Source organism: Tauraco erythrolophus, chromosome 6, assembly GCF_009769465.1.
Source record: "Tauraco erythrolophus isolate bTauEry1 chromosome 6, bTauEry1.pri, whole genome shotgun sequence".
In the NCBI taxonomy this organism is placed as follows: Eukaryota; Metazoa; Chordata; class Aves; order Musophagiformes; family Musophagidae; genus Tauraco; species Tauraco erythrolophus.
Window position 1 is genome coordinate 65,442,567 of NC_141470.1, and position 16,141 is coordinate 65,458,707.

The 16,141-nt window shown below is 44.3% G+C and overlaps 1 protein-coding gene across 1 annotated transcript in view; it reads right to left on the reverse strand.

The window, feature by feature from the left end:
• Positions 1 to 11,144: 11,144 nt before the first annotated feature.
• LOC104383626 (nesprin-2-like) overlaps positions 11,145 to 16,141 on the reverse strand; it is a 162,223-nt gene continuing 157,226 nt past the window's right edge. Inside the window, exons 91-96 of the mRNA XM_086613635.1 lie at positions 14,445 to 14,645; positions 13,946 to 14,074; positions 13,252 to 13,440; positions 12,482 to 12,571; positions 12,220 to 12,263; positions 11,145 to 11,370 (exon numbers count right to left, since the gene is read on the reverse strand). Coding sequence (XP_086469761.1) covers positions 11,145 to 11,370; positions 12,220 to 12,263; positions 12,482 to 12,571; positions 13,252 to 13,440; positions 13,946 to 14,074; positions 14,445 to 14,645 — 879 coding nt within the window. The remainder of the gene's footprint in view (positions 11,371 to 12,219; positions 12,264 to 12,481; positions 12,572 to 13,251; positions 13,441 to 13,945; positions 14,075 to 14,444; positions 14,646 to 16,141) is intronic.

A 16,141-nucleotide genomic window follows, 5' to 3' on the forward strand; every position in this document is an offset into this window, starting at 1 on the left:
TCAATGCTGTAACCCCATCGTAAAAGGCTGCCAAATTTGTCAGGCACGATTTGCCCTTAGTGAAGCCATGTTGGCTGTCACCAATCTCTCTGTTTTCCATATGTCTTAGCATAGTTTCCAGGAGGATCTGCTCCATGATCTTGCCGGGCACAGCGGTGAGACTGACTGGCCTGTAGTTCCCAGGATCTTCCTTTTTTCCCTTTTTAAAAATGTGGGCTGTGTTTCCCCTTTTCTGTTCACTAGGAACTTCGCGAGTCTGCCACGACTTCTCAAATATGATGGATAGTTGCTTAGCATCTTCATCTGCCAGTTCCCCCAGGACTTGTGGATGCATTTCATCAGGTCCCATGGACTTGTGCACCTTCGGGTTACTTAGCTGGTCTTGAACCCGATCTTCTCCTACAGTGGGTGGTTCTTCATTCTCCCAGTTTCCTGCCTTTGATTTTTGTGAACTGGACATTGTGGCTAGAGCATGTGCTGGTGAAGACCGAGGCAATAAAGTTGTCAAGTACTTCAGCCTTCTCCATGTCAGTTGTAGCCTGGTCTCCCGTTTTGCTCATCAGAGTGGTCATAGTTTCTTTCATCTTGCTTTGTTCTTCTATATACCCAAAAACCCTTTTCCTGTTATTTTTCAGGTCCCTAGCCAAGTTCAGCTCCAGCTGTGCCTTGACTTTCCTGATCCCCTCTCTGCACTCACCGCCATATCCCTGTAATCTCCCCAGGATGTATATCCCTACCTCCACTGCCTATGTATTTTGGTTTTGTGTTTTAGTTTGGCTAAGAGGTCTTGACTTAGCCAAACTGGCCTCCTGCCTCCCCTGACAGACTTCTTGCACATCATGATTGAGAGCTCTTACTCCCTAAGAGAAAGGTCTTTAAATATCTCCTGATTCTCATTCACTCCTTTGCCTCTGAGGGCAGTTTCGCGAGGGATCCCACACACTAGCGCCCTAAACAGCTGAAAGTTTGCCTTTCTGAGGTTTAGGGTCCTTGCTCTACTTTTCACCCATCTTGTACGCCTCAAGATTGAGCATTCCACCAGGTCATGATCACTGCAGCTCAGGCTACCTCCAGTCTTGACCTCTCTAAGAAGTTCTTCTTAGTGAAAAACGGTTTCAGCAGTGCCTCTCCTCTGGTTGGGCTCTCCATCACCTCTACTAGAACTGCTGGCAGTTTGCTGTGTCACTTTCCCAGCAGATGTCTGGGTGGTTGAAGTGCCCTACCAGGATCTGGGTCTGTGAATGTAATTTAGAATTGCTTGTAGAAGATTCAAAATACATGTGTATAAATGGGCACAAAAGTTTCACGTGGAAGCTCAGCCTGAGTGCACAGAGTATTGCTAATGGCCATGGCCATGACTGAGGTCTTGAAGGCACAATGTTTCTGCTGCCACCGGGTGCTCCTGATGGCTTTGTAGCCTAATCATATGGAAAACAAGCCTGAGCTTTTCCCATCAAGCTGGACCCAAATGATTTTTTTAAAAGGTGGCCCAGAGAGCTTGCTTTTGTGCACCCAAGGTTGTTCCTTTGTCTGAATAATAGAAAATAGTTGTGCACTGATGAAATAACTGCTCTTCCCTAGGATGTGCTTCAAGCCACATGTATTGAAAACGCAGTTGTGATTATGAGTCTATTTTGATCCTAGCACAGTGAGCAGATGGCAAAGATAGATGGCATTCTCTCCCTTCCCTGCCCTTCTCCACCAAGGTAAGTGCCCATGGGAGACAAGTTGCTCTTACCTTGAGAGCTAAAGTTAAAACAAAGTATGGATTTGCATGGCTTCATCTGAGATGCCTTAAAGTGAGTAGAGCTTAAGGGCTTGTCACAGGAATTACTGTTTTATGGGGCTGAACCCTGACCATATAGACATTCAATAAACACATCAATATATTCTGCCCAGTTCTTTGGATGGAAGAGTAGCTTATAAGCTACTGTAAGTGAACACCACCAAGGACAGTCCCCACCATGGCAGCTGCTTTTAGTCTCAGCACAGCTGTAGGCTGCACAGTTTCTTTCAATGGTGCACAGTCTCATGATCCTTCCATGCACTCAGAGCTGGAAGTCATGGAAACGCCTCTGCTGTCATCACCATTCTTCTCAGAAGAAATAATTTGACGTTATTTATGTCCTGCCAGACAATGATTCAGCAAAACAGTTAAGGATGTGGTCATCTGTTGTGCTGACCCAGTGCCTAAACCAATACTAAAGAGATTGGTGTAAATGGGATGATGAGAAGCAAGTGGATTTCTAAATTATGGAAAATAAGTATTATTTACAATCATTTTTCACAGTGTTTTACTACTGAACTGAAGTGCGGTGAGTTGAATGGCGCACTGTTCCATAGCTAAGACCTCATTTGATTTACGACCTGGATGTTTTTTAACTCTTTCCGTCTTTACGCGTAGGAGTCGCCTACACTCCTCCTCACGCATTGTTGAGTGTCAGTGATTTCAGTTTAAGTGCACGAAGAAAACAAGATTGCTGTGCTACAAAAATGCCAACTTCTGCTGCTACTGCCTAAACAGGCAAAACCTTCCTCACTCATCACCAAGTCTCGTACTGAGGAGCTGGCATAGTCGGTAACAGCGGTAACTGCACGTTTCCTGTCTCCATGTCCCCAGAATTTTGCTCCTACTCTATATGCGGTTTTAGTGTCAATGTTCCACCTGCACTGCGAGTCTGTAACGGAAACGGCTTTACGGCTGGAGTTGGTGCCTTTTAAAGTATTTTCTGTACATGATACCAATGCGAAAACAACCCGACAACCCCTACCTTTCGCTCAGCTGCACTCCAGTTCTGTGAACTTACAGCATCCGTCTAGTGATGCACGTTTCATTCTGTTGTAGATGGTTATGGATGAATAAATAGGTCTCATGAAAACTAAATATATGGCTTTTGGGTCATTCTTTCCTGTAGATGAGCTCAGCCTGGTTTCACGGGCGCATAACGCGCGCGATCGGGGCGTGTGCGAGCAAGCATCTCATCCTTACCTCTGCAGCTACTCCACAAGCTGTAGGTTCATCTCTTTGTCAGGTACTTGAGTTCTCAGGACATTCCCCAGCACCAAGTGACTACAGAAGAGGCAGGTTGTGCCCCAGTATTTCAGGGACTGGCAAATTTAACCGGGGGGTGGGCAAGTCTTAATAAACAAATGTTTCTCTGCTTCCCATGTCAGCGGAATTGTTGTTGACTATTTTGGGAGGCGGGGGTAGGTAGAGCTGAAAACAGACTGAGGCCTCATCTCCCTGCCAAAGAAATGACTTCAACGCAAAACCAGTTCTGTCCTGGTTTCACTCCTACACGCAGCGCATGTGCAAAAGCGCATGGGCATGTACTCGCTCTCGCTGTTGCTCTTGCCCACCTTTTTTAATCTTTTATTCCTGCACTGAATGAGAACAACCCCGTCCTGAGCAAGAGGACGACACTAAGAAATTGGTGGATGTATAATGAATTGTTTGAAGCAGACTTCAGTGTTAGCCTACAGTGCAGTGGTTATAATCAACTGGAAGTAAAACTATTTAAAGTAGGTTTGGGGGAAAAAACACTTATTTTCCCAGCCTTTTTTTTTTTTTTTTTTGTGACATTTTCAGATAATTTCATGAAAGCTCCTCATTTTATATATTACATCAGCTCAACAATTTGATATAACTGTACATAATGAAAGGAAATTGCAGGCTATAAAATTTTCTTCAGACCTTTTAACATTGTTCAAATTTTTTTCCCCTGCATAGGTTCTTTAATGGCAGAGGAACTGAATATCATGTCAGCAACTGACTATTAGTTCTTGGCAAAAAGGTTTGCATGGGCATTTGTGACAACCTGGCAATGAAATAATGGTTTGAGTTGGCTGACTTCTAGAGAGACAGAAACTTATTGAGATCCATCTGAAAGTAATTGCTTCCGAAATACAAAATAAGGATGGCAGATGGAGTGTGCGTCTGCGTGTGACAAGGGGTGGGCAGGATCCGTCCTTTCTCTCTGGATACAGCACTACTGTGAGAGCTGGAGCTGTAGCAGAAACCTGGCTCTAGAGGTACAGCTACACAGAGCGGCATGCTGGCTTCCAGCCTGTGCAAGCTGTCAGGTCTGGAAGGGCTGCCAGATCCCTGTGTCTTTAGTAGGCAGGAGCCTGGGCACTGCTCCTTGAGACTGAGGTCAAGACGCATCAGTACGGAGCTGGGTATCTTGACCGGTATCTGAGCATACGGTGTGGATGTAAACTACAGTATGGCACCAACACGAAAAAGTGCCAAATCATTAAGCTTTGACTTTCTTAAACCATGATGTTAATTTTGTAAGCTTAACTGCATCACAGTTAAAGTATTAGTTTGGTTTAATAGCCTGGAAATAAACCAGGCTTTTTTTGCCACCGTGGTGAGGAAGAAGCTGTTGGTTTGCTACAGGGTCTGTCGTTCCCTGAACATAAGAATGCAGAACAACTTGTTTCATAAATAGCCCTGCCAGAAGATGGGGAATATGCGACCACCAATGGTGATGAGCGTAGAAAAGGTGGAAGAATTCTCACAAGTTAATTATAAATCTCATTTTCTAAAGGCAATTACACAAATTGGCTAATCGTTGGGTGATTAGCACTGCAATCAAAACACAAAAATTCTTCATGTTCACACAACCCCCTTACTATCGCACTGAGCTCTCCTTGATGTGCGCTTCACCCTCTGCAGCACTGCCATAACTCCTGGTTTAGAAAATCAGATCCAGGGTGGGGAAATATTTCAGTATTTCAAACTAGTAATAAGCATTAGTTGGTTTGATTTTTGTATTCTTCCTCCTGGAAATTACAGTCAGCTGCAAAGGGAAGGAGCTGTGCCACTGAACGCAGGCTCTACTCCTGAAACGGTAAACGCTTCCTCTGAGAAGCAAGAAAGTGGTTATAGATCATCATAGAATGGTTTGGGTTGGAAGGGACCTCAAAGATCATCCAGTTCCAACCCCCCTGCCATGGGCAGGGACACCCTCCACTACACCAGGTTGCCCAAAGCCTCATCCGACCCGGCCTTGAACACTTCCAGGGATGGGGCATCCACAACTTCTCTGGGCAACCTGTTCCAGTGCCTCACCACCCTCTGAGTGAAAAATTTCTTCCTTATATCTAATCTAAATCTGCCCTCTTTAATTTTAAAGCCATTGGCCCTTGTCCTATCACTACATGCCCTTGTAAAACGTCCCTCTCCAGCTTTCCTGTAGGCCCCCTTTAAGTACTGGAAGGCTGCTATAAGATCACTCCTTCTTCACTGTTCTGGTTTTAGCTGGGACAGAATTAGCTCCTCTTTTTAGCAGCTAGAAGAGCTCCGTGTTTTGGTTTTACTCAGAGGCTCGCTCTGAGAAGAACGCTGACAGCGCACTGATGTTTGTAGTTGGCACCGAGGTCTCAAGGACTTTTCGGCTGCCGTGTTCTTGCCAGTGTGCAGGAGCACAACAGGATAAGGGAGGAGCATAGCCAGGACAAGGGGGCCACGACTCTCCTTACGATTTGTACCTGAACTTAAGATTGAGGCCAAACTGGCCAATTAGTATTCCATATCATGCAGCGTCGTGCCCAGTATAAAAGTGAGGGTCAGCCGGAAAGAAGGGCTTTTGCCCTTCCGGGACTCTCACTTTCGGGCTCTCGGAGTGTTTTTTCTCTCTTTCGCTCGCTGTCTCGGGGCCTCCCGTTCATCCGAGATTGCGGTATCGGGATTTATCTGTTTTGGGATTGCAGCTTCGTAACGAGACGGGCCTCGGTCAAGGGGTGGTGAGCAATTACACCGTACATCACTCGTTTGTATGTGTTTATCCTTGTACGTATCTCTATATATGTATATTGGTAGCGGTAGTAGTAAATTGTTCTTATCTCAACCCTCGGGTCTCTTTTCTTTTCCTCTTTGATTCTCTCCCTCATCCCTGAGGTGTGGGAGGGTGAGGGGGGACTGTGTAGGGTATAGTTGCCGGAGCGGCCTAACCCACCACAGTCTTAATTGGTGCCCAACGTGGGGCTCGAGCGGTTGAGATAACAAAAGTAAATTGCTGTGATTTGCCATTGTTGTCCTCCAGGATGTTGCTGGCTGCAATGTTGCTTGTAATGCTCTCATACATGTTCCCAGAAGTCCGTTATTTGGTGCCTCATCTGCCTTATATGATATTAGCTGGAATGTTTACTCGATTTACTGGCTCTGAGTGCTGGACTGTTATAAAAAGCAGGTTCTCGTTAATTAAGGGGCTTGCTATAATGTACTGTGTAACGCTGATAAGATCATGGGTGTTGGCACCAGCTCAGTCTCTGTATTCCGTGCTGCAGAGGCAGATGGCGACGTGGAGATCGTTTATTAACTCTGAGCGTCACCTGGCTGATGTCATTGCCAATTACACCGGTAACTTCTCACTTACAAAAGTTGGTGTTGATTTTGATAATGCTGAACATTATTGGAATATTTCAATGGTTTTGAATTTGCTACAAGGTCTCCTGAATATATGTTTAATTATATATGTACTCAGAGTCAATCGACCATTTAGGGGTGTATACCCATTTATTTCTCGTGTTATTGCGCTTGCCATTCCGACCCCCATGACAAGCACTATAGCTACTCAGACTAGTACAGTATCAGTTGCCCCCGTAAAAAAGAAGAAATGTGTACAAAAGTTAAGACATGCAGGAGACGATGATGAAGGAGAGCCAGGGCCATCACAACAGCCAGAGGAGGAAGAGCAGCCAGGGCCATCACAACAACCAGATGAGGAAGAGCAACCAAGGAAATGCGTACAAAAGTCAGAACGTAGAGGAGAGGATGATGATGGTGAGCAACCAGGCCCATCACGAGAGATGAAGTGGAAACGTTCCGTTTCATGCCAGAGAAGTGAGGGCGTAGATGAGACAATAGCCACCCGATCTCTAAAAATGAGCAAGCTGCGAGATGTTCGAAAAGATTATGGCCGTCTTAAAGGCGAGCCCATTGTCACTTGGTTACTCAGATGCTGGGACATGGGAGCCAATAGTCTGGAGTTAGATAGTGTAGAAGCCAGGCAGCTAGGAGCCCTTGCCATGGATGGAGGCATTGATAAAGCGATTGGAAAACAGACACGAGTTTGTAGCCTCTGGAGACGGCTCCTGGCAGCTGTAAAGGAAAGGTATCCCTACAAGGACGAGATGCCATGTAATATAAGCAAGTGGACCAGCGTAGAGAAAGCTATTCAGCATCTGAGAGAACTGGCTGTGCAAGAGTTGATTTATTATGACCAGAGAGGCGGACCAAGATGTGAGGATCCAGATGACGTCCGGTGCACACGACCAATGTGGCAAAAGATTCTACAGAGTGCGCCACCAGCATATTCCACCTCACTGGCAATAATGGACTTCGGAGACGATGATATACTCCTAACCGTAGGTAATCTGGTCAGTTACCTCCGACGATATGATGATAATACTTCCATTCGAGCTTGTGTTGCGGCTATGGAAGAAACGCTGTCTGAGAAGGATACGTCTATACGATCCTGTGTTGCAGCTGTGGAAAAGCTGTCTGAGGAGGTCCGAGAATTAAAAGGAAAAGTAGACTCCTTGCCACCTGAACCTTCTAGAATTGCAGCTGTTAGAACCGGGTGTTACCATTTTCGAGAGAGACGGTACAGATCATGGGGCGAGCTGTGGTCCTATCTGCGTGATCATGGAGAAGACATGAGAAGATGGGGTGAAAAACCCACCTCAGCCTTAGAGGCAAGAGTACGCGAGTTGGAAGGAAAAACCAACAGAAGTAGAAGCTTTTCCAATTCCTCAAGGAAAGCCGTCGCCCCAGTCTACTGTGAGCGGTCCCATAGTCAACATAGGAGGACCGATACTCCTCGCAATCCTGATTCTAATCCTGCTGATTCCTCTAATAACAGGCAATAGAGGGGCCCTGCCTCCAGCCAGGTGGAGGAAAGGGACAATCGAGTTTACTGGACTGTGTGGATTCGTTGGCCTGGCACATCAGGCCTCCAAAAATATATGCTTTAGTGGACACTGGTGCCCAATGCACTTTGATGCCGTCGAACTTTAAAGGGGCAGATCTAGCTCGTTGGGCCCCTGATACCTCAGGCCATCAAGGAAGGGATGCAACATACAGATAGGCTCGTGATCGAGGGGTGGACTTCACTATAGACACTATTGCACAGGTTATCCATGAATGTGAAACGTGTGCTGCAATCAAGCAAGCCAAGCGGTTAAAACCTTTTTGGTATGGAGGGCGTTGGTTGAAATATCAATATGGAGAGGCTTGGCAAATCGACTATATCACACTTTCACAAACTCGTAGTGGCAAACATTACGTGTTCACAATGGTGCAAGCAACCACTGGATGGTTGGAAACCTATCCTGTGCCCCATGCCACTGCCCGAAACACTATTTTGGGCCTTGAAAAGCAAGTCTTGTGGTGGCATGGCACCCCAGAAAGAATTGAGTCAGACAATGGGACTCATATCTGTAACAATCTTATAGACACTTGGGCCAAAGAGCATGGCATTGAGTGGGTGTATCACATCCCCTATCATGCACCAGCCTCTGGGAAGATTGAACGCTATAACGGACTGCTAAAAAACACACTGAGAGCAATGAGTGGTGGAACTTTTAAACATTGGGATACACATTTAGAGGAAGCCACCTGGTTAGTCAATACTAGAGGATCTGCCAATCGAGCTGGTCCTGCCCAATCAGAACTTTTACGTACTGTAGAAGAGGATAAAGTCCCCGTAGTGCACATGAGGAATATACTGGGGAAGACAGTCTGGGTTATTCCTGCCTCGGGTAAAGGTAAACCCATTCGTGGGATTGCTTTTGCTCAAGGACCTGGGTGCACTTGGTGGGTGATGCAGAAGGACGGGGAAGTCCGATGTGTACCTCAAGGGGATTTGATGTTGGGCGAAAACAGACGATAAATGAATTTTGTGATATTAATTGCTGAATAACCCTGTCATTGCATACCATTATTACTATGGTTGTCATATTATACTAATGCCATTATATTAAGAATCATCCAGGTTAATGAAGAATGAACTTCGCTGGAACCAGAAGCAACTTCCTCGAGATCAACATCTTCAACCTGCAGACGGTGGACATGGACTGTTGCTGGATACACCAACTACAAGCTCCAGCTGTCACACCCAACAGAGACTACATCATCTTTTCTACTGACCGAGTGAATTCCGCATCATCTTTCCTGCCCTGAGAGACTGCTACAACAGATGAAGTTTGGAGCTACGGACTGAATGAACTCAACACACATTTTGGAGGGATGACCCATGAGCTAAGGAAATAGTATATATATATGTAAGGTTTGAACATGACATGCATGGTATGGAATAAGGGGTGGATACTGTCCTGGTTTTAGCTGGGATCGAGTTAGCTCCTCTTTTTAGCAGCTAGAAGAGCTCCGTGTTTTGGTTTTACTCAGAGGCTCGCTCTGAGAAGAACGCTGACAGCGCACTGATGTTTGTAGTTGGCACCGAGGGCTCAAGGACTTTTCAGCTGCCGGGTTCTTGCCAGTGTGCAGGAGCACAACAGGATAAGGGGGGAGCATAGCCGGGACAAGGGGGCCACGACTCTCCTTATGATTTGTACCTGGACTTAAGATTGAGGCCAAATTGGCCAATTAGTATTCCATATCATGCAGCATCGTGCCCAGTATAAAAGTGAGGATCAGCCGGAAAGAAGAGCTTTTGCCCTTTCGGGACTCTGATTTTCAGGCTCTCAGAGTGTTTTCTCTCTCTCTCTCGCTCTCTGTCTCGGGGCCTCCCGTTCGTCCGGGACTGTGGTATCGGGATTTATCTGTTTCGGGATTGCAGTTTCGGGACGAGACGGGCCTCGGTCAAGGGGTGGTGAGCAATTACACCGTACATCACTCGTTTGTATGTGTTTATCCTTGTACGTATCTCTATATATGTATATTGGTAGCGGTAGTAGTAAATTGTTCTTATCTCAACCCTCGGGTCTCTTTTCTTTTCCTCTTTGATTCTCTCCCTCATCCCTGGGGTGGGGGAGGGTGAGGGGGGACTGTGTAGGGTATAGTTGCCGGAGTGGCCTAACCCATGACATTCACCTATGCTTCTTCTGACGCTGTTGTGTCAGCACGGAAATAAGCTGACGCATACAGGAGTGGAAGGGTCAACACTGTTGGAACACACGGCTGGTTGCCCCCCACCAGACACACTCATAGTCCCTGCAGACACTGGCAAAACTTCAGTAACAGTACTCAAAGCGTACAACCGAGAAGCAATGGCAAGGCTGACTGTACACACTGTTTCTCTAGCCCTTGCCCAAGTGTCAGTTTTATTTTAAAGACAAAGCATATAAAAATGCACAATTCTCTCCCAAGGTACTGTACACTATTCAGCAGGTTAAAAACCAAAAAAAATCTTTCATTAAAAAAGTCATTACATTATTTGTATACATCAAGGATAGTCTACATAATCATGTCAATCTAGAAAATATGTGCATTATAAACCATTTCCATGCAACGGAAAAAGTTCTGATTTCAAAGGTGGTATAAAAGACAACACAGCAGTCCTAACCACTAGAACACTATATGTAAAACAAAACAAATGCGCATCCTTTTATTGAATGTGTTTGATGAATAAAAGACAATAACGAAGATTCCAAAAGATGAAGATATTTTTGTTTCCACCAAGCGACTACAGTACCAGAAGATACAGGTAATGTGAAGTGTGTGCAGTCATCGTTTTAGGCAAAGTGCCTCTTCAACTGCTTGTTTGTCGTGCTTACCCGAGACAGACTGCTGTGTTTAAGATGACTGTGGTGTGGTTTCTGCATCTAGTAACTAAGTATTCAATTACCTTGCGAGCTTAAGAGCACTGCACCTATAAAATAGTGTATCTATTGCATCAAAGTATAAAATGTGTTCCTTACAGTTTAAAAATCTATAGAAAAAGTTTGTTTTCCGTACAAAAATGCTAAAATTTTGTCAAGATATACATTTTGATTTGTGAAATTTAACACATTCCCTGTGACAAGGAAAAGAGGCTAATAAACATGAGGCATTTCTTAGCTGTACCAACAACCTGTATTTAATTATGCAACACCACTGCTTGCTTGATGCTAGCAGCATGGAAAAAAGCACCACAGAGAGTGTGTTTTGGTGTAACTGAAGAGTCACAAACTGCTTTCTAAGTTGGTGGAGGCCCATTGGGGTATTGCAGCATGGGATAGAAAGAACGGGCGAAATTGTTTGCCCTGGTGCAGCTGTAGTGTTCCTCCGGAGATCCAATCGTGCAAGCCAGAAGTAAAAGCAGTAGCTGGAGCAATATAAAAAGTAAAGACGCTCGTAATACCCGGTAAATGAAGGAGGGAGATGCAGGAATCGCTTCAATAGGTTGTGGATGGCGTTCGCCTCTGAAAAGGAGAAAAAAAGGAGGGGGAGAAAAAAGAAGAGAGACAAATAAAAAAAAGGCACTTCAGAATCTGAATCAAACAAGCTGTTTGAACTCCCTCTCTCTGGGGTTCACACTACCCTTCCAAGATGCAGGGCTGCATAACTGCAGGGAAACACACTGCACATGAAACACTTTTAACCAGAACTTGAAGGCGTGCGAGACTACTCAGTAGGAAGCCAGCTGCTGGCTTGGGTCTACTGTCCTTACTACTGAAGAAGAAACATTTCTTTGGAATAACTAAGATCAGTGAGTTTCTACCCTGTTTTCAGATGCAAACTTCAGTTTTCCCAGCAGACAAACTAACTACTCTAAATACATGCTGAACTACAAAGGATAGCCACCATTCAGACTGATTATGCTCTTCTTTGCCTTGGCATTACTGAGCTCTGTCCTTTGAACAGACCCTAACGTACTGGGGTGAACTTCTGCCTCTGTCCTTCACGGTTTGTTTGTAGTAAGAGGCTCTAAGCTGCAAGCTTCTTTCTACAGGTATGCTGGTGGAATTAAAGGAAGACTGAAAAGCAAAATATTCTCCCATTTGGCATAAAAAATATTTTCTCAAGAGTAAAGACAAGCCAAGGTTGCACATTGGTGCAGAGGTCTAGGAGCAGGAGTGCTAAAGGAAACTATTCACCAAGGTGCAGCCCAGAGCTGGCAGGTAGAGGAGACACTACATACAGGTAGGCAGAAATCACCTCCACCTGTATGTCAACCTACGAGGTACAGCTGCTTGGGCTTCTGCTGGCACTCAGCTCTCCTCTGCCATTTTCCCTATCTTTCAAGAGGCCAAGCTAATGTTAAATACTACCTTGTCCTTCTCCTTCTGCCATCTGCAGTTCTCCTTACGGTGATCTGTTGAGAGAAATAGCTTTTAGTATCCAGGTTTCAGAAACTACAAGGAATTTCTCTCTCTCAAAAAATACAGTTGTAGACTTTAAAGTCCTGTTGTAAATTCTGTAATAAGATACACACATCTAAAGGTAAAATGATGACATCTGAGGAGCTTTCAGGCTAAATATGTCAAAATACGCTATATGCCGATAGTAAACTATTACAAAAAAAATACTTGCCTCCTCCTCCACAGGGCTGGATTTTGCTGTGACTCGATTACTGGCTCCTGAGTCTGAGTCATCTGGAACTTGCAGGAATGCTCTTCTATCCTAAAAGGGAAGCACACCTTCCTCTTTAATATGCATGTTCAAAACTCACAACAGATGAAGTGCAAAGGGCCATCTTTCATTGCCTTTCTGTACGTGCACAGCCCATTTCCTCTTTAGATGTGCATACCTAGTGGTAAACAGATGCTCTGGTTCTCCAGCATAAAGAAATGATTTACTATGCACAACCTGAAGGAATTACGATGGAACAGGGGCGTACAGGTATTAACTTGAAAATATTTTTATCAGCTCTCTGGATAAGCAATGTATTGCTATGAAATTTTGACTCCTCTGTATTCATTACACACTCCTAGCCTGATACTTAGTATGGATCACAGGATAATTCGGGTTGGAAGGGACCTCAGGAAGTTCACCTAGTCCAACCTCCTGCTCAAAGCAAGGTCAGCCATGAGACCGGACCGAAAACCTTACTCAGGGCTTTATCCTGTCTGCTTTACAAACCCCTCAAGGATGGAGACTGCACAACCTCTCTGGGCAATCTGTTTCAATACTGTACTGGCCTCATGGTGTTGAAGTTTTTCCTATAGCCAGACTTAATTGTTCTTTTTCCAGCTTATGAAAGTGAAAGTACTTAAATTTTAAGTCAGTCTTTTATAAATACCTTTACTCTTAGTATGTTATTACTCTTCAAGGAGAAAGATCCATTTAAACTCTTAACTCACCAGATTTCTTTGTACTGTTTTTAAGTCATGTGAAACTTGTTCAATAAGCTGTTTCAATTTCCATCCAATTGCATGGACCTTCTCATCAGCTTCAATGTGACCACCATCTGATTTAAGCAGCAGGTAAGCAGTGAGTTCTTGAAGTGAGTTTATATCGAGCTGCTTTTCCAGCACCTCTTTCTCCAGTTGCTTAGAACAAACAAACAAAAACCAGTGCAACAGACTGTTACTCTCAACTTTAAGGACGGTCTCAGAAAAGGAGGAACTCTGGTAGGCTTTAAAGAACAACTCAACCTGCCTGAGAATCTGCAATACCTAGGAATGTCTATTACAGCTACATACGAAATGAAGTTCTCTTGAAGAGACTGGTTGTACCTGCTTGAACTAACATTTAGAAATCATTCTAGCAGTAACTAATCCATATGGAAAAGATATTATATCTTGAAAATTGGAAGTCTTACTCCAGCATAAAGACTGTTCATAAGGAACTTAATTATGATGTGTAATTATGGAAAAAATGCCTCATACAGTCAATATCCCAGTCCATTTCAGAAACCAGCCCTGTGCCTAAATACAGCAGGTTCAAGGACAGGCTGCAGACATCTTGAGAAATAAACATATTGCTCTTCATTCTGTGATGAGAGCTACTGACTCACTGGAAGAGCTGAGGTGCTGTAGTTAAGACTACACTTACCTTTAGATCCTTTTGGCATTCCAGTATCGTACTGAGGTCAGCATTTGGATTTGTGATTTGCGCTTTATTCCTTCGGCTATCAGCACTTGCTAACCACAGGATTAGTTTTTGGCTCTGATCATGGAAGTCCTAGAGAAACAAAAGAGTTGCACATAAGAGAAAAACCACTTTTGCAGTGCTTTCACCTGGCTTTGTCTATAAACAAAATGACCAGCCCAGGCTAGAGAGAGCAACCAACAAATTCATGATTAGTGAGGTTACAGCAACCTAGTTAAACTATTCCACCTATGTAATAAAAGAGTATTATCCACTTCAAAGGTATTTTACCAAACTCTTTAAACCCAATGGAATCAAGTTTATAAGAAAATGAAGCATCTTGGATTCTGAGCAACCATTCCACTGATGTACAGAAATTACCCCTCTGCCCTCTTCCCTTCTCTGCCCCTTAGTACCACCCTAAAGAGGAGTTTTCCCTTAAAAGCTGGCATGTGGTAAGCACCTGAGAATGCAGCAGGGCTTGCTGTAAACCTTTCCTCCAGTTGTTTAATGCATGAGTTTCTTTCTCCAAACGCAAGTTCACCTTCCGAAGCCTGTTCTGAAGCTCTTTGAACTCTGTGCTATCCGCTTTCCGGAATTCTTTGCTCTTCAGGTTAACAGAAAGCACCACCGTCTTGTAGTTATCAAATGCTTTAAGCATGTCCTGGCAGAAAAAGAGGATTAGAAGCTTCAATGAATGATGAAAAACATGTTTATTGACAAGAAAAATATGCCCTCAAAAGAATCATAGCTATTGGGGAAAGTTGTTTGAATCTGGTGGCTTTTCAGATACTGTTAAGGAACATATTAAGGTAAGTGGCTGTTTTATGTTATTTTATATTTTTTTAAAGCAAAACCCTTCACTTTGAAGAAAACAAATCTGGTTGTGCCTGTGCTTCTCCCTAAGTCACAGGCATTACAGCTTAATCTACATCTGCCCTCAACTCCTCTGAGCTGCCTCTTTCGCTGACATTTGGACAAGTATTCCTACCGGTCATCACATGGTATTTCCTCTTGATTTATAAAGGTTTTGGTGCCTCAAAATCCTAGAATAATGCTCAAAGGGACACCTGTAGGTCTGTATTTATCCTCCTGCTCCAAGCAGGGCCAACTTCAAACTCAGAGCAGGCTGTTCAGGGTCCCATCTAGTCAAATTTTGATTCCCTATCTCCTCTGGCCTCCTGGTCCCACACCAGGCCACCCCATTGTGAGAAATTCTTTTTCTTCTTTCTAGTCAGAGTTTCTGTCAGCCCATTTCTCTGACTTGCCAAGGTCCCTCCAAATGGCAGTCCTGCCTGCTTTGCTCCTCTCCGTTGAAATTGCATGGGAAAACAATATGGAAGCTGCGAAGTCATGGCTGTATCATCTACCCACATTTATGTTAAGGTAGAGCCTGTATTTTTGAAGGTTTTTTTAAAAAAATGAAGAAGCAACAATACCTTGTACCCTCAAGAAGTTTACAGTTTGAATCAAGGGTACTCAGTCTTTTTCAAGTTGCGGGCTCTTGCAGCAGAAAAGTAAGAGCTGCAGGATGAGCTCCTGAAATCAACACAGCTCAGATTGCTTTTCTTAGCAACCTTTGTAACGAAGAGCGTCAATCTATATATGCTCAAGATCTGCGTCCCACTTGTTGAAAACCACTGGTCTAAATTACATTTCGCCCAACAAAGAACCCGTCTCCCTCCTTCAAGCCACAAAGTTTCTTTCAAAATCAGACAATACAAACGGTCCATCACAGAATTCTAAACACTGGTAAGCCAGTCGGCAGCCAGACTGGCTTTATCCTTATCCAGGACAATTGGGATGTCCTGACATCTCACGAAATTCATGTCTTAGAGCATGCTGGCTCTTTTAGACACCCACAGAAAGCCAAGCTGTCTGAAAAGGGGATTTACAGCCAGCTGGACTCCTCTTAAGAAAATACACAAGAGAGAAGTGAAGCTCTCTTCCTTGAAGAGATCAGATACCCAAATCCAGCCTGAAGGGAAGTATCTCCCTCCACTCGCGAGGCATCACCGAACTTTTCATAGTGCTTGGTGCCTAAGCCAGATCAGCTGGTGGAATCAGGGTCATTCTTGCTGGAGTCACACACTGAAGTGCAGAATCATTCTCCCATGCCTAATGAGTACCCAAGGACATGTAGGCTTAAGCGTACTCTCA